At 44.7% G+C, this 27549-nt stretch overlaps 1 protein-coding gene across 4 annotated transcripts in view; it reads right to left on the bottom strand.

Annotated features, from left to right (window-relative positions):
* Nucleotides 1–25518, bottom strand: part of WDR62 (WD repeat domain 62) — a 44553-nt gene extending 19035 nt beyond the window's left edge. The window contains exons 1-12 of one of the 4 annotated variants that reach the window (XM_084905187.1): nt 25317–25518; nt 23028–23119; nt 22062–22124; nt 17695–17752; nt 17290–17460; nt 16156–16293; nt 15580–15762; nt 13262–13422; nt 11747–11996; nt 4740–4877; nt 2273–2502; nt 1093–1184 (exon numbers count right to left, since the gene is read on the bottom strand). In XM_084905187.1, coding sequence (XP_084761313.1) covers nt 1093–1184; nt 2273–2502; nt 4740–4877; nt 11747–11996; nt 13262–13422; nt 15580–15762; nt 16156–16293; nt 17290–17460; nt 17695–17752; nt 22062–22124; nt 23028–23119; nt 25317–25454 — 1714 coding nt within the window. In that variant the 5' untranslated portion in view covers nt 25455–25518. The remainder of the gene's footprint in view (nt 1–1092; nt 1185–2272; nt 2503–4739; nt 4878–11746; nt 11997–13261; nt 13423–15579; nt 15763–16155; nt 16294–17289; nt 17461–17694; nt 17753–22061; nt 22125–23027; nt 23120–25316) is intronic. The other 3 variants (XM_084905188.1, XM_084905189.1, XM_084905190.1) reach the window with 3 other exon arrangements.
* Between the last annotated feature and the right edge of the window lie 2031 nt (nt 25519–27549).

Below are 27549 nucleotides of genomic sequence, written 5' to 3'. Positions count from 1 at the left end.
CACCTAGATTGCAGGTTCAATCCTGGCAACCAACCGATGTGTCTCTTTTATATCAACGTTTCTCTCCCCTCTCTCTCTTTTTTCTCTCTCCCTCCCCTTTTTTTCTCATGTGAATCTGGACTGGAAAAACAAAGGTGCTAAAACGACAAAATATTGGGACACCTGGCAAAATGTGAATAAGGACCATAAGACAGATGACAATATAGCATAAAATCGAAACTCCCACATTTGATAAGCCCTATGATCATATAAATGGATGTCCTCATTCCTAGGAAATACAGAAGCATTTAAAGGTGAATGGGCATCATACCTACATTTACTCAAATAGTTTAATAAAAGAAAAAAAGAGAATGTATATGCTATTACTTTATTACGTGTGTTTATATACACATACAAACACAGAGAGAAATGAAGAAAGGGGAAGCAGATAAAGTCACAGGGTCAACAGAATGTAAAAGAAAAAATGTGGAAGCCAAAACCGGTTTGGCTCAATGGTAGAGCGTTGGTCTGCGGACTGAAAGGTCCCAGGTTCGATTCTGGGCAAGGGCATGTACATTGGATGCGGGCACATTCCCGGTAGGGGTGTGCAAGAGGCAGCTGGTCGATTTTTCTCTCTCATCGATGTTTCTAGCTCTCTATCTCTCTCCCTTCCTCTCTGTAAAAAAATCAATAAAAATATATTTAAAAAAAGAAAAAGAAAAAACGTGGAGAATCTGAGTAAAGAGTATGTAGGTATTCATTATAATATTCTTATAGGCATTACACTTTTTCAAAATAGCATGTTTAACTATCAATCTATCTTCATTAGCAGAGGATGAACTTATTCATACATTCAGCATTCACCTCTTCAGCCTGAGTACTGATTGGGGAACTGGGCACCAGGGTAAGCTAGTCAAGTCCAATCCTGCCTGCCAGTGTCTTGTTTTCTGGAGTCCTAGACACTTTGGTTCCAGGGCTTAGGACTGGGCCCTTATTAAACACAGCACTTCCAGCTGTCATTCAGAGTCCTAATAGATATCAAGTACCCCTCTATGTGGTTCTGCCAGGGGGCCACTCCCCTGCCTTCCTCCTGCCACCCTGCCATGGGCTCACCAGTCTCAGGCTTGGAGTATTCCAGGCATAGCACCTCAGCATCATGGGCTTCCATCTTGACCAGCTCATCCATGAAATGCAGCTCATGGATCCTGGGAGACATGCACTGACTGCTATACCCTTCTTGGAGGGCCCTCCCACCCCTGCTCCCACCCCAGGCACTCTGCCATTGCCAGGCAGGTGACATGGAGAACTAGTTTAGAGATACCCAACCACTGTTATCATCCCCAAACATGCCATCTTAAAGGAAGCAATGCCAAATGCGGGAGTATCACAGTGAGCACCCAGCCCTAGGGCAGAACTGTATCAGAGGTGATCCCAGGGGAAAGGGGGAGCAGAAGTCAGAGGTCATATTCAAGGATAGAACCTGGGGGGGGGGAGATTTGATTCCAATCTGTCTTCCTTAAAGTCTTAAATCTAAACTTTCTTCATTCTCTCCAAGTGAAATAAAACAATCAAGAGGTCATCCAGAGTTGAAATAAGAGACAATCATCCCAATTTCTCTCTCTCTACCTATGTAATCTTAGCCTAGTCACTTGGCCTCTCTTAACTCAGTAAACCTATCTGAAAATGGTGTTGATAGCAGCACTTACATCAAGGGTCAATGAGAATACTAAATTGGTCGTTACACACAGTAACAGGCCAGTGGCCAGCCCTAGGGGGAAGAGTGCTATGCCCACGTAGCTCTTGTTACTATTTTTGTCATTCATGGCAGGCAGCAGCCCTATATATTCCGTTTGCCTCATATAGTGATTGATATCAAAACAGTTGCCAGCATTTAAAGAAATAATATAATTCTCACAGAAAAAAAATCCTGCACTTTCTGTTCTTCTTGGACAATGAGAACACGACAGCTTAGAGGACATGTCTCCAGTTCCCCTGGTCCCTTCCATCGCTCAATAGTCCCAGGACCCATATGGTCACAGCTGTCATTCATCAATTTAAACCTGGTCCCTTTAACAGGGCTCATAAGCCATCAGCACCTGTTGAACCAGTAACATCTTGAAAAAACTCTGCAGTGAGGTCCCAGTAGCTACTTTAACCTCAGCCCTTTTGGAAGACACTTCTTGGCATAAGTTCCAAGGGGTGGCTGGTAACAGAATGGCTACTCAAAGCCCCTCATTCCCAATGAGTAGCTGGAGGTACAAAGGTCAGGGTTCCTCCCCACCACCCTGAGTACCTGAGCCTGAACTGGGAAGTGTACACTGGACAACCACAAGAGTCCACTTGCCTCAGATTTCCACTTCGGTCACCTGAAGCCAAGTGTTGGCCATCAGGACTGACTTGCATGACTCGTACCCCAGCTTTCACGTCCATAGGTGTCCCATTCTCACTACCCCGGTCTGGGAAGTGTGACATGTCCTGAAGGTGCTGAATGTCATTCTCTACATATACTACCTTCAGTAGGGTCTGCAGAAAGGAGAGGGCTGAAGTCAGTACTGTGAGATGGTCTGAAGCACCTCTGAAATTTTGTATCCCAAGAGCTAGTTTCCTATTCTTCATTGTAAACGAAACTCTAATTTTGACATGGGAGGTTCACTACTCAGAATAATAACTATGTTTCCCAGCCTCCCTTGCAGCTCGTTGAGGCTCTGTGAATAAATTCTGGTCAATGAGATGTAAAGCAAGTGAGAACACTTCTGCTTCCTTCTTGCTGCCTGAAACTCACTGATATAATGACTGGAACTCTAGCAGCCATTTTGGATGATAAAGAGCAGAGTAAGAATTAGAAGGCTCTTGGATCACTGAGGGCTTCCTGCAGCTGCCATAACAGACTAGGATTACCTCTAGACTATTTTTATGAGTCAGAAAACAAAAAATTTACCTCTTGTTTTGGGATTTCCTATTGTATACAGCCAAATATAATATGTATATCACAGATGCAGAAGAAAAGACAGTATAGCATTGTGGTGGAGGGTGAAGGGAGTAGTAAAGGAATACCTGCTATACATTCCCTACATTAATGGCCATATATATAATATATATGTGTATATATATATATATATATATATATATATATATATATATATTTTTTTTAAACATTCTTCCCCCCCCCCCGCCCCCACAGAGAAGAGCTTTTTCTTTTTCTTTTTTTAATATATTTTATTGATTTTTGTACAGAGAGGAAGGGAGAGAGATAGTTAGAAACATCGATGAGAGAGTCATCTATCAGCTGCCTCTTGCACACCCCCTACTGGGGATATGCTCTTGTCCGGAATCGAACCCGGGACCTTTCAGTCCCCAAGCCGATGCTCTATCCATTGAGCCAAACCAGTTTGGCTATTTTTTAAATTTATTTTTATTTTTTTTTAACACAGAGGAAGAGAGAGGGATAGAGAGTTAGGAACATTGATGAGAGAGAGAAACATCGATCAGCTCTCTCCTGCACACCTCCCACTAGGATATGCCCACAATCAAGGTACATGCCCTTGACCAGAATCGAACTTGGGACCTTTCAGTCTGCAGGCTGATGCTCTATTCACTGAGCCAAACTGGTTAGGGCATTAATGGCCTTTTTTTGTCCCAGCCCCACTAACTTCTCACCAATCTCTTTCCCACTTCAGGGCCTTTGCACAAGCTGTTCTTTTGGGATGAGACACTTTCCCCTCCCCTCTTCACTCTTCCCAATCCTCCATATCTGAATGTAGTTATCTTTTCCCCCAGGAAGCTGCCCCTGATGTCACAAATAAGATCAGATGACTGTTATATATCCTACTAGCACTATGTAATTTTCTTTCATGGTGCTTACCACACTTATAATTATATAACAATTTGTACAGTTATTAGTTCACTCTTTGCCTCCCCCAACTAGACTGTGGGTGCCATGAGTACAGAAGGGTTTATCTTAGTGACTGATGTGTCTCCAGCAGGTAGCATGCACAGACCTTAATAAGTATCTGCAGAATAAACAAATGCATGATTCAGGTCTCAGTTCCTCAGAGAAGCACCCTTAGTGACCTAGCAATACCAAACATTTCTTCAGCAAAGTGTTTTCTCCCCAGCCTCACCTCATGGCTCTCTGTAGTGTCCTGCCAGCACCCCTACCCATGGCCTTACTGCATGGCAGCTAGTTGACAGGGGAAGCCCCTGCCTGGCTTGGTTGGTGGACCCAAGAGCTTTCCTAAGGAGCTCAACTGAAGACTTAGGGAGCAATTTCTCTTCTGTTGGATATGTCAGGTTACCTGGAATGGCTGTGTAGACACACCTGGACAGTAGCTGCTCACTGGCAGAGAGAGAGCTATGCTACTCAGAAAGAAAGAGAGAGAGCCGAAACCGGTTTGGCTCAATGGATAGAGCGTCGGCTTGGGGACTGAAGGGTCCCGGGTTCGATTCCGGTCAAGGGCATGTACCTTGGTTGCGGGCATATCCCCAGCAGAGGTGTGCAAGAAGCAGCTGATCGATGACTCTCTCTCATCGAAGTTTCTAACTCTCTATCTCTCTACCTTCCTCTCTGTACAAAATCAATAAAATATTAAAAAAAAAAAAAAAAAAAGAAAGAAAGAAAGAGAGAGAGAAACAAAAAAGTAACCTGTCTTGGTTTCTGGTTCCTGCCCAAAGTGCAGTCTAATAGTAAGATCCTATAAAACGTCCTCCTGCCTCAATGTCCTAGTTCTTCCTAAAAGATGATTCACCTTGAAGTCACTCACATTACTGAAGATGTTTTTCTGCCAGGGAGAGTCAGGGCTGTTATTTATGTTCCAGAAGCGAATGGTGTTATCTGAGGAACAAGTCAGAAAAGATCCAGTTGGCAGACAAGCTCTCTGATCTTCAAACTCAGGATACACCTACAGTTTCCAAATAACAAGGCAAAGGGCAATTCATTACAACCACTTCAATGATAGCACTATGATATACTGTTGTATTTTGGTGGGAAAAAAGTAAATTGCAGAGCCATAACTAGCATGGCTCCATGGCTGGGGCGTTGGCCCGCGCACCAAAGGGCTACAAGTTTGATTCCAGATCAAGGGCACGTCGTATCTGGGTTGCAGGCTCACTCCCCACTCCTGTTCAGGGTATCTTTGGGAGGCAATCAGTTGATACACATTGATGTTTTTCTCTTTCCTTCTTTCTCCTCCCTCTTTCCCTTCCTCCCTCTCTCAAAAGCAATGAGAAAAATATCCTCACAACCTAACCAGTTTGGCTCAATGGATAGTGTTGGCCTGTGGACTCAAGAGTCCTGGGTTCAATTCTGGTCAAGGTCATATGCCTTGGTTGCAGGCACGTACCCAGTGGGGAGTGTGCGGGAGGCGGCTGATCAATGTTTCTCTCTCATTGATGTTTCTGACTCTCTATCCCTCTCCCCTCCTCTCTGTAAAAAAATCAATAAAATATATATTTTTAAAAATAAATTAAAAAAAGAAAAAAAATATCCTCAGGTGAGGATTAACAACAACAAAAAAGTTGCAGATAAGTAAGCATAATTTAATGCTTTCTATGTTAAAAATAAGCAAGAGAAAAGGGACACAAAATGCTACCATATATCGTCCATGCCCTATCTTCGGCCCAGGCCATAAAATATCCCCACAGATAAATTTCCAAGAAAAAATGGGCAGCTCACAAAACACAAAAGGAAACAAGGTACCATGAGCAAGCAGCAACAGAAACATCAGACAGAATAAAAAATAACTATGCTTAATATTTTTAAAGAAATAGAAGAACTAGGACAAGATTAAAAGTATGAGTAGCCAACCAAAAACTATAAAGAATAACTAAGCAGGGCCAAAAAAGAACAAAATAAAATTGTTTCTAGAAGCAAAAAATAGACAAGGGAAACAAAAGAATGAACACCTCAAAATCAACACCCAAAAATCGATGACTTAATTAAAAAAAAAATTTTTTTTTAATTGATTTTTCACAGAGTGGAAGAGAGAGAGGGATAGGGAGTTAGAAACATCGATGAGAGAGAATCATCGATCAGCTGCCTCTTGCACACCCCCTACTGGGGATGTGCCCGCAACCAAGGTACATGCCCTTGCCCGGAATCGAACCCGGGACCTTTCAGTCCGCAGGCCGATGCTCTATCCACTGAGCCAAACCAGTCCCGGCAGGATACTAGGCTCGATGACTTTTTAATACACCAATAATGAATTCTCAGAAAGAGAAACTAAATAAACAATCAAATTTACCATTGTAACAAAAAAATTAAGATACTTAGGAATTAACTTAACCAAGGAGGTAAAAGACTTGCACTTGGAAAACTATAGGACATTAAAAAAAGAGATAAAGATATAAACAAGTGGAAGAATATACCTGTGTTCATGGATTGGTAGAATTAACATCATTAAAATGTCCATACTGCCAAAACCAGTTTGGCTCAGTGGATAGAGCGTCGGCCTGCGGACTAAAAGGTCCCAGGTTCGATTCCGGTCAAGGGCATGTACCTTGATTGGGGGCACATCCCCAGTAGGGGGTGTGCAAGAGGCAGCTGATCGATGATTCTCTCTCATTGATGTTTCTAGCTCTCTATCCCTCTCTCTTCCTCCTTGTGAAAAATCAATAAAATATATTTAAAAAAATGTCCATTGTACTCAAGACAATCTATAGATTCAATATTAAAATACCAACTGCATATTTCACAGATCTAGAACAAGTACTCCAAAAATTTATTTATTTATTTTAAAAATATTTTTTTTATTGATTTAATTGATTTCAAAGAGGAAGGAAGAGGGAGAGAGAGATAGAGACATCAACGTTGAGAGAGAATCATTGATCGGCGGCCTTCTGCATGCCCCCCACAGGGGATCGAGCCTGCAACCGGGGCATGTGCCTTTGACCTGGGACCCTTCAGTCCACAGGCCAATGCTCTATCCATTGAGCCAAACCGGCCAGGGCCAAAAATTTACATAGAACCAAAAAAGACCTCTAATAGCCACAATAATCTTGAGAAGGAAGAACAAAATTGGAGGGATCACAATACCAGCTATCAAGTTATACTATACTACAAAGCCACAGTAATCAAAACAGCCTGGCATTGGCACAAGAACAGGTGTATAGATCAATGGAACAGAATAAACCTCAGAAATTGACCCACACCATTAGGCTCAATTAATATTCGACGAAGGAGGCAACAATAGTCAAGACAGTCTCATCAATAAATGGTGTTGGGCTGAAACCAGTTTGGCTAAGTGGATAGAGCGTCGGCCTGCAGACTGAAAGGTCCCAGGTTCGATTCCGGTCAAGGGCATGTACCTTGGTTGTGGACACATCCTCAGTGGGGTGTGTGTAGGAAGCAGCTGATTGATGCTTCTTTATCATTGATGTTTCTAACTCTCTATCTCTCTCTTTCTCTCTGTAAAAGAATCAATAAAATATATTAAAAAAATAAAATAAATGGTGTTGGGAAAATTGGACCAATACATGCAAAAAAAAAAAAAAAAAAAAAAAGAAAAGAAAAGAAAGAAACTAGACCACACACTTACACCATACATAATTAACTCAAAATAGATAAAACGTTTATATGTAAATTGTGAAACCATAAACATCCTAGAAGGAACCACAGGCAACAAAATCTCAGACATCTCTCATAGCAATATGTTTACGGATACATCTCCTAGGGCAAAGGAAGCTAAGGAGAAAATAAACAATGGAACTACATCAAAATAAAAAGCTTCTGCATAGCAAAAGAAACCATTAACAAAATGAAAAGGAAGCTCTGTATAGGAGAACATATTTGGCAATGATACATCTCATAAAGGGTTAATCGAAAATAAATAAGGAGTTCATTCACCTAACAAAAGGAGGACAAACAACCCAATTAAAAATGGGCAAAAGACCTAAGTAGACACTTTTCCAAAGAGGACATAGGATCAACCCTCTACCACTGAGCCACACTGGTGGGGCCTTTCTCATCATTAATGTTTCTCTCTCTCGCTCCTTCTCCTTTTCTCTCTCTGAAATCAATAAAAACACATCTACATTAATAAAAGAGAAAGATGCAAATTGATGTACCCTCTTGACACCCACCAACAAAGATGGTGGGTTAATTTGCATATGCAGGCACCAAGCGGCTGGGGGCAGGGTGGGACACCACAGCCGCTCCGGGCCTCTAGGCAGTGTGGGAAGGCGGAAAGGCAGCTCTGGGCCAGAGTGAAGGTGGTGTTGGCAGCCAGGGGAAAGAAGGCCCATTCTTACATGAATCTTCATGCAGCAGGCCTCTAGTCTACATGTGTAAAACCCTAAGTGACCATTTGACTGGTAGCAATGATGCACAATGACCACCAGGGAGCAGATGCTCCAACTGGTAGCTATGATATGCACTGACCACCAGGAGGCAGATGCTCAAAGCGAAGCTGCTGAGCTGTAGTGACTTGGTAGCTGTGGTTCTTAGGTGAAGCACCTGGACCAGAAAAAGAGCCTAATTCCAGGGTGTGTCCCTGAGAATCTCCCTCTTGCAATCCAGGACCTCTTGGGGGATGTCAGAGATGGTTTCCATCTGATCCTCACAGGCCAGGCTGAGGGACCCAACCTGCTGGAGGGACCCCATTCACTCCGCAGACAATTTTCAAGCCACTGCACTGCCCCAGGTACAGCTGGCTGGGGAGGGACTACTGGAGGTTGGTCAAGGTGTGTCCAGCCCTTCTCACCCAGTCCTGCCCTGCCAGCTACCTTCTAATTAATTTCCATTCAATGTGCATGAATCTGTACACTGGGCACTAATTATATATATATATGATAGAATTGGAATATTACCATATTGCAATTCCCAGTAAATAAATGGATCTGACATTTAACATCAACAGCTGCCAATGACAGTCAATGAATTGTACTTTTATTTATATATGCGCGTGTGTAGGTTCATTCTCACAAAAATCAATATTTTAATTGATTTTTAGAGAGAGGAAAGGGGAGAGACAGAGAAAGAGAGAGACATCGATTGGTTGCCTCCCATACATGCCCCAACTGAGAACAGAACCTGCAACCTAGGTATGTGCCCTGACTAAAAATCAAATCCACAACCTTCTGGTGTATAGGATGATGTTCCAACCAACTGAGCCATCATCCTGGTTTTGTGTTTTTTAAAAAAACATATTTTATTGATTTTTTTTTTTTAGAAACATCGATGAGAGAGAAACATCGATCAGCTGCCTCCTGCATACCTCCTACTAGGGATGTGCCCGCAACCAAGGTACATGCCCTTGACCAGAATCAAACCTGGGACCTTTCAGTCCGCAGGCTGACACTCTATCCACTGAGCCAAACCAGTTAGGGCCTATGTGGTTTTTTAAGATCTCTATTTTATCTTTAAAAATAAAGGATGCCCTAGATCAGTGGTTCTCAACCTTCCTAAAGCCGTGACCCTTTAATACAGTTCCTCATGTTGTGGTGACCCCCAACCATAAAACTATTTTTGTTGCTACTTCATAACTGTAATTTTGCCTCTATTATGAATCATAATGTAAATATCTGTGTTTTCTGCCGGGACCGGTTTGGCTCAATGGACAGAGCATCGGCTTGGGGACTGAAGGGCCCCGGGTTCGATTCCAGTCAAGGGCATGTACCTTGGTTGCGGGCACATCCCCAGTAGGGGGTGTGCAAGAGACAGCTGATCGATGACTCTCTCTCATTGATGTTTCTAACTCTCTATCTCTCTCCCTTCCTTTCTGTACAAAAATCAATAAAATATATTAAAATAAATAAATAAATAAATAAATAAATAAATAAATAAATATCTGTGTTTTCTAATGGTCCTAGGTGACCCCTGTGAAAGGGGTTGAGACCTACAGGTTGAGAACCACTAGCAGGGTCACCTAATGCCACTGGAAAACACAAATATTTACATTACAATTCATAACAGTAGCAAAATGAAGTAGCAACGAAAATAGTTTTATGGTTGGGGTCACTACAACATGAGGAACTGTATTAAAGGTTCACGGCATTAGGAAGGTTGAGAACCACTGTCCTAGATGGTTTGGCTCAGTAGATAGAGCATCGGCCTATCGACCAAAGGATTCTGGGTTTAATTCTAGTCAAGGGCACATACCTTGGTTGCAGGCTCCTCTCTGGTCAAGGCCCTGGTCAGGACTTATACAGGAGGCAACTAATCAATGTGTTTCTCTCACAATGATTTTTCTCTGTATCTTTCCCTCTCTCCTTTACTCTCCCTAACAATCAATGGAAAAATATCCTTGGGGAAGAGAGGAGGGGAGGGGAGGGGAGGGAAGGAGAGGGGAGGGGAGGGGAGGGGAGGGGAGGGGAGCAGAAGGGAAGCATAAATTTTGTGCACTGGGCCACTAGCCCTACCTAATAAAAAAGAAACATTCAAATTGACCACACCTTCACTATGCCCACAAGCCATGCCCACCAGCCAATCAGGGTGAGTATGCAAATCAACCCAACCAATATGGCGGTTAATTTACATACCCAGGCCAGAGCAAAACTAAAAGACAGCATAGAAAGAAGCCAAGTACTGCAGAAGGGAGTGAAGTTTTGGAGAAGCAAGAAGCGGGGCGGGGAGAAGGGAGGAAAGCAGGCAGGCTGGGGAGAAGGGAGGGAAGCAGGCGGGGCCCTATTGCAGGAATCTTCCTGCAATGGGCCTCTAGTTTATATATAAAATTTTAAAGTTATTTAAAAACATTCTTGTTAAGTGAGAAAAGTGCTGGTAATAGAAGCAGCAGATACAGAAAAGCAGATGGATTCAAACAGCCAATAGGCTAAATCAACACTTATTCCAAAGGATTAAGTTATTTTTTTCCAATTCTGAATTGGGCCACTGAAAACGCAAGTTCTCTAGGACAGACATTCCTAGTAGTAAGATATTTTCAGGGGGGACAAAAATGTAGAGTACAGCCGAAACCGGTTTGGCTCAGTGGTAGAGCGTCGGTCTGCGGACTGAAAGGTCCCAGGTTCGATCCTGGTCAAGGGCATGTACCCGAGTTGCGGGCACATCCCCAGTAGGGGGTGTGCAAGAGGCAGCTGGTCGATGTTTCTCTCTCATCGACGTTTCTAGCTCTCTCTCTCTCTCCCTTCCTCTCTATAAAAAATCAATAAAAATATATTTTAAAAAAATCCATGCAATGGATAAAAAAAAAAAAATGTAGAGTACAATTCTTTCTCCACCAGTTGTCTAATTTGCAAGGAGTACTTAGAACAGCTTTAGAGAATGAAAACACCCCCACAGATTCTTATAAAATAAAAACATCTTTAACACAAATTAAAAAAAAACAACTAAATGACACAAACAGCTTCCACAGAAGGCTCTCTGAGGTACACAGGCTACTGCTACAGGACTGTTGTTCTCCCAAGTGGTCCCATGCCTCTCATCCCCTCACTTCCTGCAGTTCTCTGCTTGAAAGTCAAGTCCTCAAAGAGGCCTTCCTTGACCACTCTCCTCTCTAGAATAGCAATCAGCCTTGATCTCCTTTTCACCTACTCCGCTTCATTTTTCTTCTGAGAGGTACTGCTATGTGGCATGTTTTATACTGATGTTTATGGGTTTACTTTCCCACCCAAATGTAAGTTCCATAAGGCATGACTCTTGTCAGTTTCCTTCCTAGTTGAGTCCCCAGCACCTAGAATAGTACCTGGCACATAGCTGGAGTTCATTTGAAGGAATAGGGTATCCTTTGAAGGAATGGCTAAATGGGATCACCAAACTCTGCAGAAGTTTTCTTCAAATGGGGGCTAAGCAAAGTCTGGGGAGGGGAAACGGACTCACCTCCACATTCCAGACGTATGAACTGTGGAAGAGCTCTGACCACACCTTGCCTACTTTGTTGATATCTTTGACATCCCAGATATAGATGCTGTGGTCCTTATACACGCAGGATAGCCATTGGTGGATGGGGTCAAAGGTCAGTGCCACTGTATCCGGATAGATTGCTTCTGCCTTCCTGCTGAGGAGCAAGCTAACAAGGCAACATGGGTCATCAATTACTATCAGTGTCACTGTGGGTAGTGACAGCTCCCTGTGGGGACACGGTGACACTTAAGTTATCTCATGTCAATGCCACAGTGGTCCACCTCTCCCACTCCAAATCCACTTCTCCCTCCTGCTCTGTTTCTAACACAGAGGTTGTAAAGTGAAAGCTTCCACTTGAGAACATTTGAATTTCAACTCCTGTTAACATTTTCTCCCCTCATTTCACCCAACCCATGCTCTGTACTGTCTCATGGAAAGATAATGGGAACAGACCTCAGGCCTTCTCTCTCGTGGGCTCTACCAACACATGACCAAACATCTCTGTACAAGGGAATAGAGTTGTTGTCCCCTGACCTGGGGCCTCCCTACAGTTTATTGAGCATCTGCTGTGTGCCAAAGCTTTAGCTGCACCAAATCCCCACAATGAAAGGTAGGTATTATATTTTATAGATAAAGAAATCGAAGCACAAGTTGATATAGGCCACATAGCACAAAGCAGAAGCTGGCAGAGCTAGGCAGCCTGGCTACTACAACATAGTCTGTGAGTTGCTGACCCACCCTCTATCCTTTGAGACACCCAATAGCCCCCCTCGAGGCTATTAGAAAAGGCACTCCAGAGACAGTGTCCAGCAATCTACAGAAAGGTCACCCCAGGCACCCAGTACTCCTGGTTATGCAGCTCCTCTGCCCCCCTGTTCCCCAAATGACTTACAACAAAGGGAAAATATGTCATAGCTCAGCTCTTCTACCCATTCTCCACATGGCAGCCAGTGATCTAATGCTCAAAGCCTGATCACATAATGCTAATACCTGAAATCCCAAGTGGCTGCCATGGACTTCATAATAGACTATAAGCTCCTACCAACTTCCATCCATTCCCAGACCTTTCTCCTATTATTCTCCTCCCCTGGGCACACTGGGCTCCAGCCACACAGCCACTCGGTTTTCCTGCAATACACCAGGCTCAGTGTGCTATCCCCTTAAGGCCTTTCCACTTGCCGTCAGGACCCAGTTCTCCACACAGCTGGCTCCTTCTCCCTAGAAGCTTACACTGGCCACCCAAATATGAGTATTTTATTTCACCAAAGTATTTGTGACTAACTGAAATGATCTTATTTGTGTAATTGTTTACCATAAAGCTCTCTCACTAGACTAACGACTTCATAGTGGCAGGGATTTTGCTGCCTCATTATAGCTGTATCCTGCTTCCTCCTGCCTAAGGCTGGCCAGTATGGGGATGGATCTAAAAGCACGAATGTATACCAATAGACAGACTCTGGGTGGGCCCCTTTCCTTTCTCTCAGGTAGTACCTGGGCTCCAGCCCCTGGGCCACATCCACTCCAAGGTAGTGTGGCTTGGGCAGGTTGGCAAGGTAATGTAGGTTGTGGGCCTGGAAGATGCGAACTATCCCATCTGTGCAACCGCAGAAGATCAGCTCCTGGCTGACACAAAGGCAGGAAGACAGGGAGACCTGTGGGGGGAAAGGAGACCCTAGTGAACTTTGTGCTTTATGTGGCCCAGTTCAGGGACAAGGGGACTGACAGAACATGGGCCTCCAGAGAAGCCTTAGAGTTTCCTGGGTCTACGAAGCCCATCTTAGTAAATTTTAAGGTTTTTGAACTCAGGATATTGCATAAGATCACTCTTGAAGGAAATGTGCCAGCAGGTAGACTGGGATAGAGTTATCATTGCTACCTATAGAACTCAGCTGTGGGTGGGAAACATCTATTCAGCAGACTGTGACTAAAGGTCACTTGGAGTAACAGGGTTGAGTTTTAGGCTTAAATTTTATTTCCTATTATTTAAAAACAACTTCATAGAGATTATACTCCAAAGTAGCATAGTAAAAAGTTAATGAATACAGGAAGGACTATCTATCCTGCCAGGACATATAGAAAGAGCCAGGAAATGCCAGAACTCTGGACACAGATTAGAGGAGTTTCTAAAAATTCACAGGGACTTATAATTTATGAGTCACTTATGACAACCGCTCAGGGGCTACACATCTATCTGTCAAAAGCTTCTGACTTGCATGCGTTCTAAAATGAGGATTCAAATGAAAAGTGGTTTTGCAATTTATCATTTAGTTTAAAATGTTTTTGGTATAGTCATTTAGTTTAAAATGTTTATTTGGTTTAAAATGTTTTTGGTATAGTCTTTTTGACTGAAAATGATTAAGTCAATAATACCGCATTTTCCGGCGTATAAGACAACCGGGCGTATAAGATGACCCCCTAATTTTACAGTTAAAAAATAGGTTTAGGCCTATATTCGCTGTATAAGACTACCCCCCACTTCCGAAGCAACACCAGTTCTTTTTTTAATAGACTGCCTCTCTAACTCAGCCAATCCAAGCAGGCTTTTTATGCATGCAAATTATACATGTTCTGTACCCGAAGCTAAACTATGTTCTAGTAAAAAGCCTGCTCAGATTGGCCAGAGTCAGAGTTAGGCCTATATACAGCGAATATAGGCCTAAACCTATGTTTTAACTGTAAAATTAGGGGGTCGTCTTATACGCCGGAAAATATGGTACTTTGTATATATTTTTTAAAATTCAGGCCCGGCCAATGTGGCTCTGTAGTTGAGTATCATCCATGAACCAGGAGGTCACAGTTGACTCCCGGTCAGGGCACATGTCCAAGTTGTGGGCTTGATCCCTGGTGTAGGATATGCAGGTGGCAGCTGATCAATAATTCTTTCTTATCATTGATCTTTCTATCTCTTTCTCCCTCTTCCTTCCTCTCTCTGAAATCAATAAAAATCTATTTTAAAAATTAAAAAAATGCAGTTGTCCTACTAGCCAAGAGTGCTCAATGAAGAATAGAAATATGAACTGAATCAAACGGTGAGGAAAGCAATTGTAACCTGACCTTGTTTCAGGGGACTAGCATTGTACTGAATGCGTTACCTATATTATCTCACCAACTCTGTGAGATATACAGCAGTATTTCCATTATACAGATAAGGAAACTAAGGCTCAGGTAGGGAAACTCATTTACCAGAATAATACAAGCAGATCTTTTTTTTTTTTTTTTTTTTTTAAATATATATTTTATTGATTTTTTACAGAGAGGAAGGGAGAGAGATAGAGCTAGAAATGTCGATGAGAGAGAGACATCGACCAGCTGCCTCTTGCACACCTCCTACTGGGGATGTGCCCGCAACCAAGGTACATGCCCTTGACCGGAATCGAACCTGGGACCTCTCAGTCCACAGACCGATGCTCTACCACTGAGCCAAACCGGTTTCGGCAATACAAGCAGATCTTAAGGTCAAACCCAGAGCTGGACCCTGGCTGGTGTGCTCCGTACAGCATTGGTCCATAGATTGAAGGGTCAGGGGTTTAATTCCTGGTCAAGGGCACATACCTGGGTTGCAAGTTCCATCTCTGCGCTGGGGAGGTAACCAATCGATGTGTCTCTTTTACATTGATGTTCTCCCCTCCCCTCCTCCCGCATTCCCCTCCGCTCTCTTTAAAAAAATCAATGGGAAAAATATCCTCGGGTGAGAATTAACAAACCCAGAGCTAGTGTGATCAACCATCAGGCAGAAACACTGCTGAGTGTCCCAGGAGATCATGTCATGGAAAGAGTGTTCTCCCCACTGTAGAAGAGAGGTGGGGTACCTTCAGATTGATCCACTTCTCCAACACCCTCTTCTCATTGAACTGGCAGAGAAGGCCCGAGTAGGACACACAGAAGGTGTTGCCTGCCATCTGGCCCCGGCCGCAAGCCACACCACAGAAGACATTGTTGTGCAGCTCACCCAGGATGCCTGAGCGCCCTATGAGGGGCACTGTCCCGGTCACCTGGAGGCATAGCAGGACACAGTGAGACATTGTTCACATAAGCTTGATGGGTCTCTCATGACCAGAGGAACAACACAACTACACAGGAGAACCCTAAGAAACTCCTCCAAGAGGAGAAGGAAAGAAAAAAATCGAACACACTTCCAGGCAGAGTGGCTGGAAGGCAGCAGTCCCAGAACAAGAGACTGGCCCAGGGCTAGCAAGGAAGGGAGTGCAGGGGGAGATTTCTAGCAAGGTTTGCCAGTCAGCACTGGAGGGCAGCCAGAGGCAGACAGGCTTGAGAGGCCAGACAGTCTGAGATCACTGCCCGCTATCTCAGGGAGAAAAAGGAGTCTATTCTGCCCCTGACAGTTACTCCCCAGGTCTGGCTGAGGTGGCAGGGACAAAACTCACCTTTGCTTCAGTGGAGACTTCTAAGAACCAGAACCTAACATGCCGGTTACCAACAGTAACAAAATAGCTGCTGTCCTCTGAGAAAGAGAGGGCAATGACCCTGCATGATACCTTGTTGGAGGCCACCAAAATATCTTTCTGGAAGAATCAATACAGAAAAGTTCATGCTAGCACCCACCCCGTTAGACTTCAGCCTTTGCCCTTAGCCCTGTGTCTCCCCTGCTCCAAGTCTGTTTTCCTTGGACCCTCCAGTAAGCTAATCTATGGGAGAACCTGTGTGACACTCTTATTACCACTACAGAGGAGACTGAAGCTTGGGAAGGTACCCACATGGGAGTAAGTTCCAGAACTCTCCCTGAGCCCAAGCTCTACAGCCCACATGGTGTAGAGCAGCAGTAGCTAACCTTTTGGACCACCAGTGGTCTGCAAACCACAAGTTAGCGATCGCTACTCCAAAGGTTTCCTTAAACCAGCGGTTGCCAACCTTTTGGACCTCACGGACTATCAGTGGTCCGCTGACCACCGGATGGCGACTGCTAGTGTAGAGGACAGCCATAGCTGGGATGTAAGTATAACAACCATGGCTGTCATCAATAGAGTGCCCATTCTGGGCCTTGCTGAGCACTTCAATGGATAACTCATGGGATCCTCTCAATGGCTCTATAAGGGAGGTACTTCTCCTCCCACTCTGCCATACTAAAGGGAAGATATCATGTGTTCAAAGTCACATAGCAGGTTATGACCAGAACCAGCTATTCCAGAGCCCAGTGATTCAAATCAACTCATTGAAGTCTCACAATTCAACCAGGTGTATATTATAATACCAATTTAAGAAAACAGACCTACAGAGAAGTTAAGTCTCTTGATCAATATCCACAAGGAAACAGACCCACAGTTCTAAGTTAAGTCACTTGATCAAGGTCACAGCTGGTCAATATAAATATAATTATTTTCTCACTAATTGAGAACTTGTCATATGCCCTTCAATAAATGCCTAAAACAGGGATCAGGTGCTCAATAAATATTTGCTGGATGAGTAAGCACTTTACCAAGTTATCTCATTTAGTTCTTCCAAAGCCTGATACGCAGGATGCTCCAGCAGCTGCCTGCCCACACACCCACCAGTTGGCTCACCTTCCAGTCCCAGACGTTGAGTACCATGTCGTGCTGGTAGCCCATGGACACAATGTGCTTCATATTTGGGGAGAAGGCGACACAGGCCACGCCGTACTTGTGGCCCAACATCTCTGCCACCTGACTCTTCTCATCCACATCCCAGATTCGCACAGTAGGCCTGTGCCCGTTCTAGGGAAGGTGGGGCTGTTACTGCTGCTGGCTTCTATACCAAACAGGGCTAGAGGGGCCTGCAGGGCTGAAGATGGCATTGTCCCGGGATATGCCCAAAAGCCATTTACCCCATCTGCCACGAGGCTTTTGTGGCCCAGGAAGGAGCTATTCCAGGGACTCCCCAGGCCTATGGAGACAGAATGAATGGCCCCAAGACACCTCCCCACCTACTCAATCATGATCACAACTCACCTCCCCCGTCACTATGTACTTCCCATCAGGGGAGAAGGCCAGAGAGCTCAGAGACTTCCTAAGAGCAAGGAAAAGGATTAATATCACTGGTTCCACTGAGGGTGGGAAGCCAGACCCCAGCCTGGCTATGCTCACAGCACACTGCCCATTCCTCACTCCCAAACCTGGAGAGGCCAGGAGAGGTGAGCACCAGCAGCTCCCACAGAGCCAGTGCTGCCTATGTGCCCAGTACAGCACATGATGCATTCCTGCACTCCCTGCTGCTAGGAGCACAGGGAAATGGGGTTCTATAAAATCAAAGGTCCCTTCCTCTCTTAAACTCCAAACCCAGATGGGATGGACACTGAATGGGGAACCTTTCTTCCTCTCCCTCTACAACAGTAGGCTTCCTAAGACCCCACAAGCCCTATGATCCTGAGAAATTCAGATGCGGGAAATGGTACAGATCTGGCCTAACTATGGAGGTGGTGCTGAAGGGAGGACCCAGGCAGGCAATCACACTGAAACAGCCACAGCATATGCTCCACTGCTAATCGCTCAAGGTGTTCTGGAAAACCGTTGCCAATCAACATGTTTCTCTCCGATACTCCCAGATAGCCAGCACAATGACTGAATAAGATTAGTTTGCAAATTTTTGGTAGCAAGTTTCACTGCTCCAAGACTGCATTGTTTTTTTCTCTCTCCTCCTCCTTTTTTTTTTTTTTTTTTTTAATGCTGTTTTTACATCTCTTCCTTAGTCTAGAACTGTGGTCAGCAAACTGCAGCTAGTGAGCCACATGCAGCTCTTTGGCCCCTTGAGTGTGGCTCTTCCATAAAATACCACGGCCTGGGCGAGTCTATTTTGAAAAAGTGGTGTTAGAAGTTTAAGTTTAAAAAATTTGGCTCTCAAAAGAAATTTCAATCGTTGTACTGTTGATATTTGGCTCTGTTGACTAATGAGTTTGCCAACCACTGGTCTAGTATAGTAGTCTCCCTACATGAGTAAACTGGTGTGCAGTTAACTAAGTCTTTCAATAAGTCTTTGATAATCTTATAGAACAATTTATCATCCATTCAACCCTCTAATGGCTTCCCATTGCTCTACAGCAGCAAAGGTGAGCTGCCTACCTAATAACAACTCATCTCTCCTTCCCCACTCACAGAGTATCAGTTTTAATTGGGATGGCAATGTCTCCAGCTAGAGTCCATTTCCTCACCTCTCTTATAGCTACACAGGTACAGCTACATACTTAGTCTGGCCAATGAGAGGTGCTGTTGCAGGTTTCAAGAAAAGCTTCTCGATGCCAAAACCGGTTTGGCTCGGTGGATAGAGCGTCGGCCTGTGGACTGAGGACTTTTTTTTTAAATATATATATTTTTAAATATATTAAAGAAAAAGAAAAAAAGAAAAAAAGAAAAAAAGAAAAGCTTCTCGAAGGGAATTCTGTCCTGTTCCCTACTTGTTCCCCTTCTGAAGAAAGTACATGACAGCCAGAACTCCATCTTAGGTCAAGTGGTGACTTCAAGAACAGAAGCCTCACAATAAGCATGGTGGAACAGAAAGACAGAAGTGGGGCCAAACTGGTTTGCTCAGTGGACAGAGCGTCGGCTGTGGACTGAGAGATCCCAGGTTCGATTCTGGTCAAGGGCATGTACATTGGTTGCAGGCACATCCTCAGTAGGGGGTGTGCAGGAGGCAATTGGTCGATGTTCCTCTCTCATCTATGTTTCTAGCTCTCTATACCTCTCCCTTCCTCTCTGTAAAAAATCAATAAAATATATTAAAAAAGAAAGAAAGAAAGAAAGAAAGAAAGAAAGAAAGAAAGAAAGAAAGAAAGGAAAGAAAGAAAGAGAAAGTCAGAAGTGGGGGCCCTAATGCTCACAGAGACACCAGCCCCCTGGGTGTCCACCTCCAGACTTATGTGCAGGAAGAACATGCCGTTGTGTCCTGACTGTCATGTGCCCCAACTTTGTGCCCAGCCCTCTGTCAAATGCTATATGGGCATCAGTACGCTGATTCCTCACACAGATTCCATGAAGTCAGGACACTCATTAGCCAGTTTTGAGATGAGGAAATTCCAACAAAGGGAAGTCCCCTGCCCAAAGATACCTAACCATACAGGGCAGAACCTTGGACTGTAGGCCAGAGGTTCTCAGTCTTGGCTGCATGTTAGAATTCCCTAGGGAGCTTTTAAAAAGTGTTAAAGCCATGCTAAGACTAGTGAGTAAAAGTTTTGTGAGAAACAGGGTAATATCTGCAAAGCTTCAGAGGAGCTCCGCTAAGGGGAAAATAGAGGCTTCATAATGGAGAAGTCTGGCAGACACCACCTTAATCAAGGGCACAAAGTGAACACCACCAGTCATGTGAGAGATCAACATCATGAACTTCCTGATAGAATGTACTGAGAACACAGCATTCCTTCTGAGGTGTTCCTGCCAAAGATGTAGACGTGAATCTATGTATGAGGAAACATCAGATTAACCCAAGGTTGGCATATTCTACACATTACTTGGCTTGTAATCCTCAAAAGTGTCAAGGTCATAAAAGTGAAAAAAAGATGGAGAACTGCTTCAGACTGAAAGAGACAATGATAAGCAATGCATGGTTCTGGACAGAATACTTTTGCTATAAAGGACATTCTTGGGACAAATGGTGAAACCTGAATGAGAATAGATGGTAGTGAAGTATCAATTTTAATTTCCCAATATTGTTGAATGTATTGCAGTTTTAAAGGACATCATCTCCCTTCCCCCCAGGAATACAAGCTGAAGTTTTTAGAGATACAGGAACATCATGCTTGCAGTTTACTCTAAAATGACTCAGAGAAAAATTAATATGTAGTATATAGACAGAGAATGATAAAGCAAATGTGATAAAATGTTAACATTTGGGGAACATGGGTAAAAGGTATACACACACTCTTTGTACTATTCTTGTTAAGTCTATAATTATTTTAGTCCGGCCAGTGTTCATTAGTGGTTAGAGAATCTATCTGTGCACCAAAGGGTGGAGGGTTCAATTCCCAGTATAGGGTGCATACCTGAGTTTCTGTTCAATCACTGGCCCTAGTGGAAGCATGTGCAGGAGACAACCAATCGATGTATCTCTCTCACACTGACATTTCTCCCCCACTTCAATATCCTTCCTCCTTTCCAATCTTTCTAAAAATCAATGGCAACAATATCCTCAAGTGAGGATTAACAAAAAAACAAACAAACAAACAAACAAAAAAATCATAAAATGAAATAATTTTAATATAAAGAGCTTTAAAGTTCCAAATGCCCATGCCTTACTCCAGGCCAATGATTAGGCCTTCTCTGAGAGTGAGGCCCAGGGGTCAGGTGACTCTGAAATGCAGCTGAGTGAAAACCGCCACTCTGGCCACACCACCTCCTAAGACAGACCCATCAGTGATTGAAAGTGGACCCTTTCCATGCCATTTTTTTGGATGGCACAGTGATCAATCAACTTGAAGGCAGACCCCTGGACACCAACTTGGGCTACTCAGTGCCAAGAGCCTTCCCAATAAGGGGAAGTTAGAGGGAGCTTTCTAAATCACATTCATTCATTCCTGAAATAGTGTCATCAGTGTGCTACCTACTGCTCTAGGTGAAAGGGACATAGAAATTCACTAAGAGAAAAGAAAGTCTCTGCCCTCAGAGAGTTCACACTATGGAAGAGAGACAGTAAATATCATTAGTGAGGAAATTTTGTTGCATTATGAGAAAGAAGTCCTTTTGTGGAGAAAAATAAAACAGGGAAGGGGGACTGAGGGTACTGGAAGGTTAGGGTGTAAAAAGCATATCTTTAACCTATAAATGCCCTCCAGTGGCTTCTCTGTGCAGTCAGTATCCAAGCTCCTCCCTAAGGCCCAGGTGATGTGGCTTCTGCCTGTTTCTGCCTCATTTCCCCCCACCCACACATCTATTCCAAGCATGTGGATCCTTGGCTATTCCTCAAACAACCCAAGATTCTTAGCCTTTGCCCTCTGCCTGAAATGCTTTTCCCTCACCTTCACGTGGGTTACCCCTCACTTCCTCCAGGTCTCAGCCTCAAGAATGCCTTTCCAGAGCGCTCTGATATGGCTATCCTCTACTTTCTGCCTATAAACCTGCCCTAACATATCCCTTATTTCCTCATAGCAAAGGTCACAGCAGGCTTGCTAGTGAATTGGCTTTAGTCTGTCTCCCTTTCTGAGTTGTCAGCTCTACTGAGAGCAAAGATTCTCATCTCTTTTGTTCACTGTTGTGACCTCAGCACCTGGGATAATACCTAACACAGAGACTTGGTTAATGTTGCTGAACTGATGGGTGGGTGAATGAGTGAGTCATCTAACCATGAGCACTTCCAGGGTTCCACCCCTGCCCATGCCCAGGCCCCAGCCTACCTGGCAGTGTTAAAAATGTGCTGCTGCTTGTTCTCCTTGGGGTCCAAAATCACCACCACACAGCTGGGGAGAAAAAAGAAAATGTGCCCAAACTGAGGGGAGTATTGGAATCCAGGTATATTCTGTCTCCTACAGAAGAGAGCTCACTCATAAAAAAGGCTCCCTCTGAACAGAAAATTCTGTGTAAGACATCACTCTTCCAGATGTCTATGCTGAGAATTCTAGAGCACTTCATATTTATCTTTAAAACATTATTAAATAGAAACCAACACTTCCTCTGTGGTAATTATCCTTTCAGGCCTGACTTGTGTGCATGATCTCTTTAAACCCTTACAACTGCCAGAAAAGATCAGGAATCTTCATCCCATTTTATAGCAGAGGAAACTGGAGCTCAGAGAGAGGAAGTCCTTTGTCCAGGACTACCCAGTAGGTCTGGGACAGAGTGGGGATGTGAATCTATACCTGTCAAGATTCAAAAGCCCACCCTTGTTCTTTATCTTGAGTTGCTTACTTCCCCAAGACTAACAGATTCATGTTTATCAGTAATGATCGGGGGCCTGCCCTGCCCTACAAGGGTTGAAGGGGGAGTCCCTTTGGTGCCCAGAACAGTGTCAGACTTTATCAGTATTTGTGCAATATACAGTTGTAGAATGTCCTTCAGTACTCTCAACAATCCAAGAGGAGAGTATCACTATTTCTGTTTTATATCTATAGAAGCAGAGGCTCAGAGAGGGGAACATGATGGACCTGAGACACAAATCCAGGTTGTCTGATATGGCTTAAGTTTTAACCACTTGTCTTTCCTATAATCATTACCATCTCCTACCTGCAGTCATAATAAGGCTTTCATATTGCTCACATGCCAAGTACTGTTGTAGATACAGATGGAATCTTCTCCACAGCCCTCAGAGGTAGGCAGCATTATCTGCATTCTACAGATGGAAAAACCAAGGCCCATCCACTCACCCTGCTAGGTAGGCTACGTGGCCTGTGCTGGGGTCACAGGTTAGGCCACTGCTGTTCTGGGCTGTGATGCCAAGCACCTTCTCCAGTGACACCTGCAGGGGAAAACTCCAAGTCAAAAGCACCTACCCTCAGCAGGTCCCATGTGACACAGCCCCCTTAGTCACCCATTCTGTTCTTGTTATATTCAACACACTCACTGAGCTTCTATCATTATCTACCAGTAACTAACGCTTGTTCTCCTCAACATTCCTTTGACAAATACACAGGGCCATGTTAAAGGCCTAGCATGGTGAGGAAAACACACAAAAATCCCTGCCCTTCTGGAGCTCACATTCTGGTGGTGATGAGATATACCAAGAAAATGAATAGAAAAAACATGCAAAATAGGTATCAGGGGATGATAAGATCAATAAAGAAAAACAAAGCAAGAAAGGAAACTGGGAGCACAGGGGTAGGGAAGAAGGCCTCACTAACAAGATGACCTTTGAATAAATTTTTAAGTATTTCATGTGGATGCAAGAACTGAAACTCAAGTAAGAAGGCACTATTATCAGCACTGTTTTTATAGATCAGGACACTGAGGTTCAAGGTCCCACACCAGCAGAGTAGTCTGGCTCCAAGGTCAGCACTTTAGGCCATGCAGGCAGACTCAGCAGTGAGCAGACATGCACACTGTCCTTCCCCTCATCAAATTTATAGTGTAGAGGTTCCACAGGTAAAGAAACAAGTGAACAATAACCAAACAAAGAAAATAAATAAATGACATCAATTACCCAAAATGCACAATCATAACAATAGTAGCTAACACTAACAGTTTTTTTGCAATGTACCAGGTGTTGTTTTAAGTGCTTAAGATATATGAGCTCACTTAATCCTCACAAATATTATCTAATGTTATATCTATACTATTAGCCTCATTTTACAGAGGGGGAAATTGAGGGACACACGGAAGAAGAGTTTAAGGTTTACATCCAGGCATTTTGGATCCAGAAACTGTGTTCTTAACCACCTTGCCATCATTATTCCTCTACATTATAGAAAGTTTAGAGCTGACAAGACACTTTCAGAAACATGTGTAGGGGTGTCGAACTCAATCAGAGAAGGGGCCAAAATCTAAAATCCAGCCTAAATCGCGGGCCGAATGGTTTACTGAACAGTCATAAACTGACAATCATAAACTGACAGCGGAGTGCAGTGACGACAGCGCGGTGCGGGCCACATTGCAAGGCCTGGCGGGCTGGATTTGGCCCGCGGGCCTTGTGTTTGACACATATGGGGTAAAGGCTATGAAGTATAGGAAGCTGGATGAAAGATTAAGGTGGGTACTTGCTTTAGGCTGGAGTTCAAGAGGCCTTTATTCTGGCTGAGACTTGAGGGATGAGGAACCATACTAGGTAGACTATGGCAAACAGCTCAGACTCACCAAACACAAAGGCTAGGAAGTGGAAAAGAGCTTGGTGCCTCAGGAAAACAGACGGCAGGAGAGTGAGATTGAACCTTTTTATGAGGGAGGATGGAGGTACCACCAGAGAGGTGGATAGGGGCCACCTGCCCAGGGCCTTGCAGCCAGGAGTGGGTGATATCACAGAGCACAGCATGTATCCATCCTTTATCTGGACTGTGCCAAGCAGGTCATAGTCACAATTTTATTTCATTTCCCTGTAACTCCGTGGTATGGTTACTGTTATCTCATTTTATAAAAACATACTTTATGGCTCAGAAAGTTGAAGAACAATTTTTAAAATTGCTGCTGTGCTAATGGAATTCCCTCTACCTACTCTAAAATCATCTCCTTTGTTTGTGTGCCTTAGGACTTCTGCAAGCCTCCCTCCAAGTAGCACTAATGAGATATTACAATTACTCACATCCTCACCATAATTTTGGGTGGTTATATAGAGTAAGAATCCCACCTTGGTAGGGAGAATGGAAGAGAAGGCAGAGGGGTGAGGGAAGGTGGGGAAGAGCTGAGGAAGAGTTGGGGCAGGTAAGACTCTACGGGGCGGGCGAGGTCAACAAGTGAAAGGGCCCAGAGAGACTCCTAAAGCCTGAAGGAATATGCACGCAGGAAGGTAGAGACAAAGGAGGAACCCAGGTAAGCTCCAGGGGCTGAGGGTGGGGCCAGGGTAAGAGAGGTGGGGCTAGGAATGACTGGCAGTACCCGGGAGAGGAGATGGGGAAACGGAGGGGCCTTGACTAACGGGACGGGCGGAGAGCCAAAAGCCGGAGCTGATGGGCGGGACCAAATACCTAAGGGAAGGGCCTGGGGAGGGGAAGGCCGGCGCTCCTCACCCGGTTCTGCACTGTGTCCTCGGGCGCCGCGGGGAGTCGCGTCCGCCGGCGGAGACAGAGCGCTGGAGAGGGAGGCGGGGAGGACTGGCCTCTCCGCGCATCGTTCCGCGCGTAGCCTCCGGGCCCCAAGGCCGCCATGGTCGAACTGGAGCCGGGTGGCCGTTACACTCAACTGCCGCCGCCGCCTCCACGACCCTCTCAAATAACGAACGGCGGCGGGAAAGCCAGTGCCGCCGCCCATTGGATGCGGTAGTCGCCGGTTTGGCCAATCGTAGAACTGCAGGGCGGTGCTTTTGACCAATGAGGAGTAAGAGGCGGAGTGGAGTGTTCGGCGGGGTGGAGCCACAACTAGGTTCAAGGATGGTGACTTATCTAGTCCGCTTTAACTTTTTTTTTTTTTTTTAATATATTTTATTGATTTTTTACAGAGAGGAAGGGAGAGGGATAGAGAGCTAGAAACATCGATGAGAGAGAAACATCGACCTACTGGGGATGTGCCCGCAACCAATGTACATGCCCTTGGCTGGTTTTAACTTTTGCGTGGCCAAGACCAAAGCCAACACGTCTCGCTTTTTGCTGCCGCCGCAGGGCAGCCAGCCTGGCGGCGGCGTCTCCCGGACGTAAGCCAGGGTGGAGCCGAAGCGGAGTGACGAGTTGGCGCAGGCTCAGAAGCGCCGTGACGCCACCTCTCCCCGAACTGGCGATCAGGTCCGGGTGAGGGGAAGAGACTCCTTTTCCCCCCATTCACCACGTAACCAGGTGCAGGTGAGGTAACCGGAAGGGCGTGTAGTTCGCAGGCGCACTCCTTCCTCCCGAGGCACGTGAAGAGGCCCCGGGCTCTGAAATGAGCCCAGAAGTGGGAGCGTAAGCAGGGTGGGCTCCGGGCGACCACCGCAGTGCTGCTGCAGACCGCGAAAACGACGGGCTAACAGCCATGCCCAATGCTGCTGGGCTCCGAAGTGCTCCAGCACTGCCGGCCTGCTGTGAGCTTCTAGTGAGCGCCGAAGTGGAGCGGGGCCTGCATGAGGAGGGGGCGAAGGTAAATCCCAATGCGAGCACCTGGTCCAGCTTGCAGTGTAGAAGCAGGGTTGGCAGGTGAAGAGAGAGACGGTATTCTCAGCGTTTCACCAGCAAACACCGCACATAACAATATACATTATACAGGGCTAGACAGCCCTGGCCGGTTTGGCTCAGTGGATAGAGCGTCGACCTGCTGACTCAAGGGTCCTGGCTTGTGCCTTGTTTACACGGGCACGTTGGGAGGCGTGTAGGAAGCAGCTGATCGATTTTTCTCTCTCATCGATGTTTCTAACTCTATTCCTCTCCCTATCTACAAAAAAATACATATTAAAAAACAGGGCTAGACAATTACAGGTAGTGAGTGAAGGGAGCAGGCGGAAGGGCAGGGGCGGGGGGCGCGCTCTGTAGGGAGAAGTGAGGTTGTTCCTGGGTCTGTAAGGAATCACGAACCATCTCCACGAATTTGAGACAGCTCAAACTCAAAACATCCGAAATCGAGCTCCTGACCTTGTCTCCCCCAAACTTTCCACAACCTCAGTTAATAGCTTACTCCATCCTTTCTGTCCTAGAGTCATCCTTACCTCTTTTCCCTCACACTTGAGAGAGTAAAATTCACTTGAACTGTAAAAAAAAAAAAAAAAATCTGCCTTCCCATTTATTTGGCTGGAATAACAGACACAAAAAAAGCCAGATGAAGAGTTAAAAGGGAAAAATATTCCTATATTTTTTCAGGAATATGCTGCAGATGTAAAAGAACACAACTCCCTTTCTTGGAGAGACTACTACTTTCTACGGACTAGGAAACTTTGTTCTCTAAAATCATAGACTATCACAAACTTTTTTGTTTCAAGTTATATCAGTAAGAATGGAACATCTTACTTATAGGGTCAGAGGAATTATAAGTCGCTTTGGCACAGAAGCAGCCTCAATTCACAATGGCGGTGCAGAGCTTCAGCTAAGGTGATTCTGGACACAATATTCCACCTCTAAACCTCTATTGTTTCCAAGGGGACAGGACCGTAGGCCCATTTCACAATCAAGACTTGATATTGATCCCTTTATATACAGTTATACTTTGCATTGAGCCTATCCACTTTCATTTACATCTCACCTAAATGTCACCATTCCCCCAGACCCAAAATAACTATCTTTTCCTTTGGTGAGACTCCCAGCAATACCGCTCGTGTGGAGTCTCCCTCATTGCTGTGGTAAA

The sequence above is a fragment of the Pipistrellus hanaki genome (genome assembly GCF_964339955.1).
Source record: "Pipistrellus hanaki genome assembly, chromosome: 15".
NCBI classification, from domain to species: Eukaryota; Metazoa; Chordata; class Mammalia; order Chiroptera; family Vespertilionidae; genus Pipistrellus; species Pipistrellus hanaki.
This window is presented reverse-complemented; position numbering and strand designations above follow the sequence as displayed.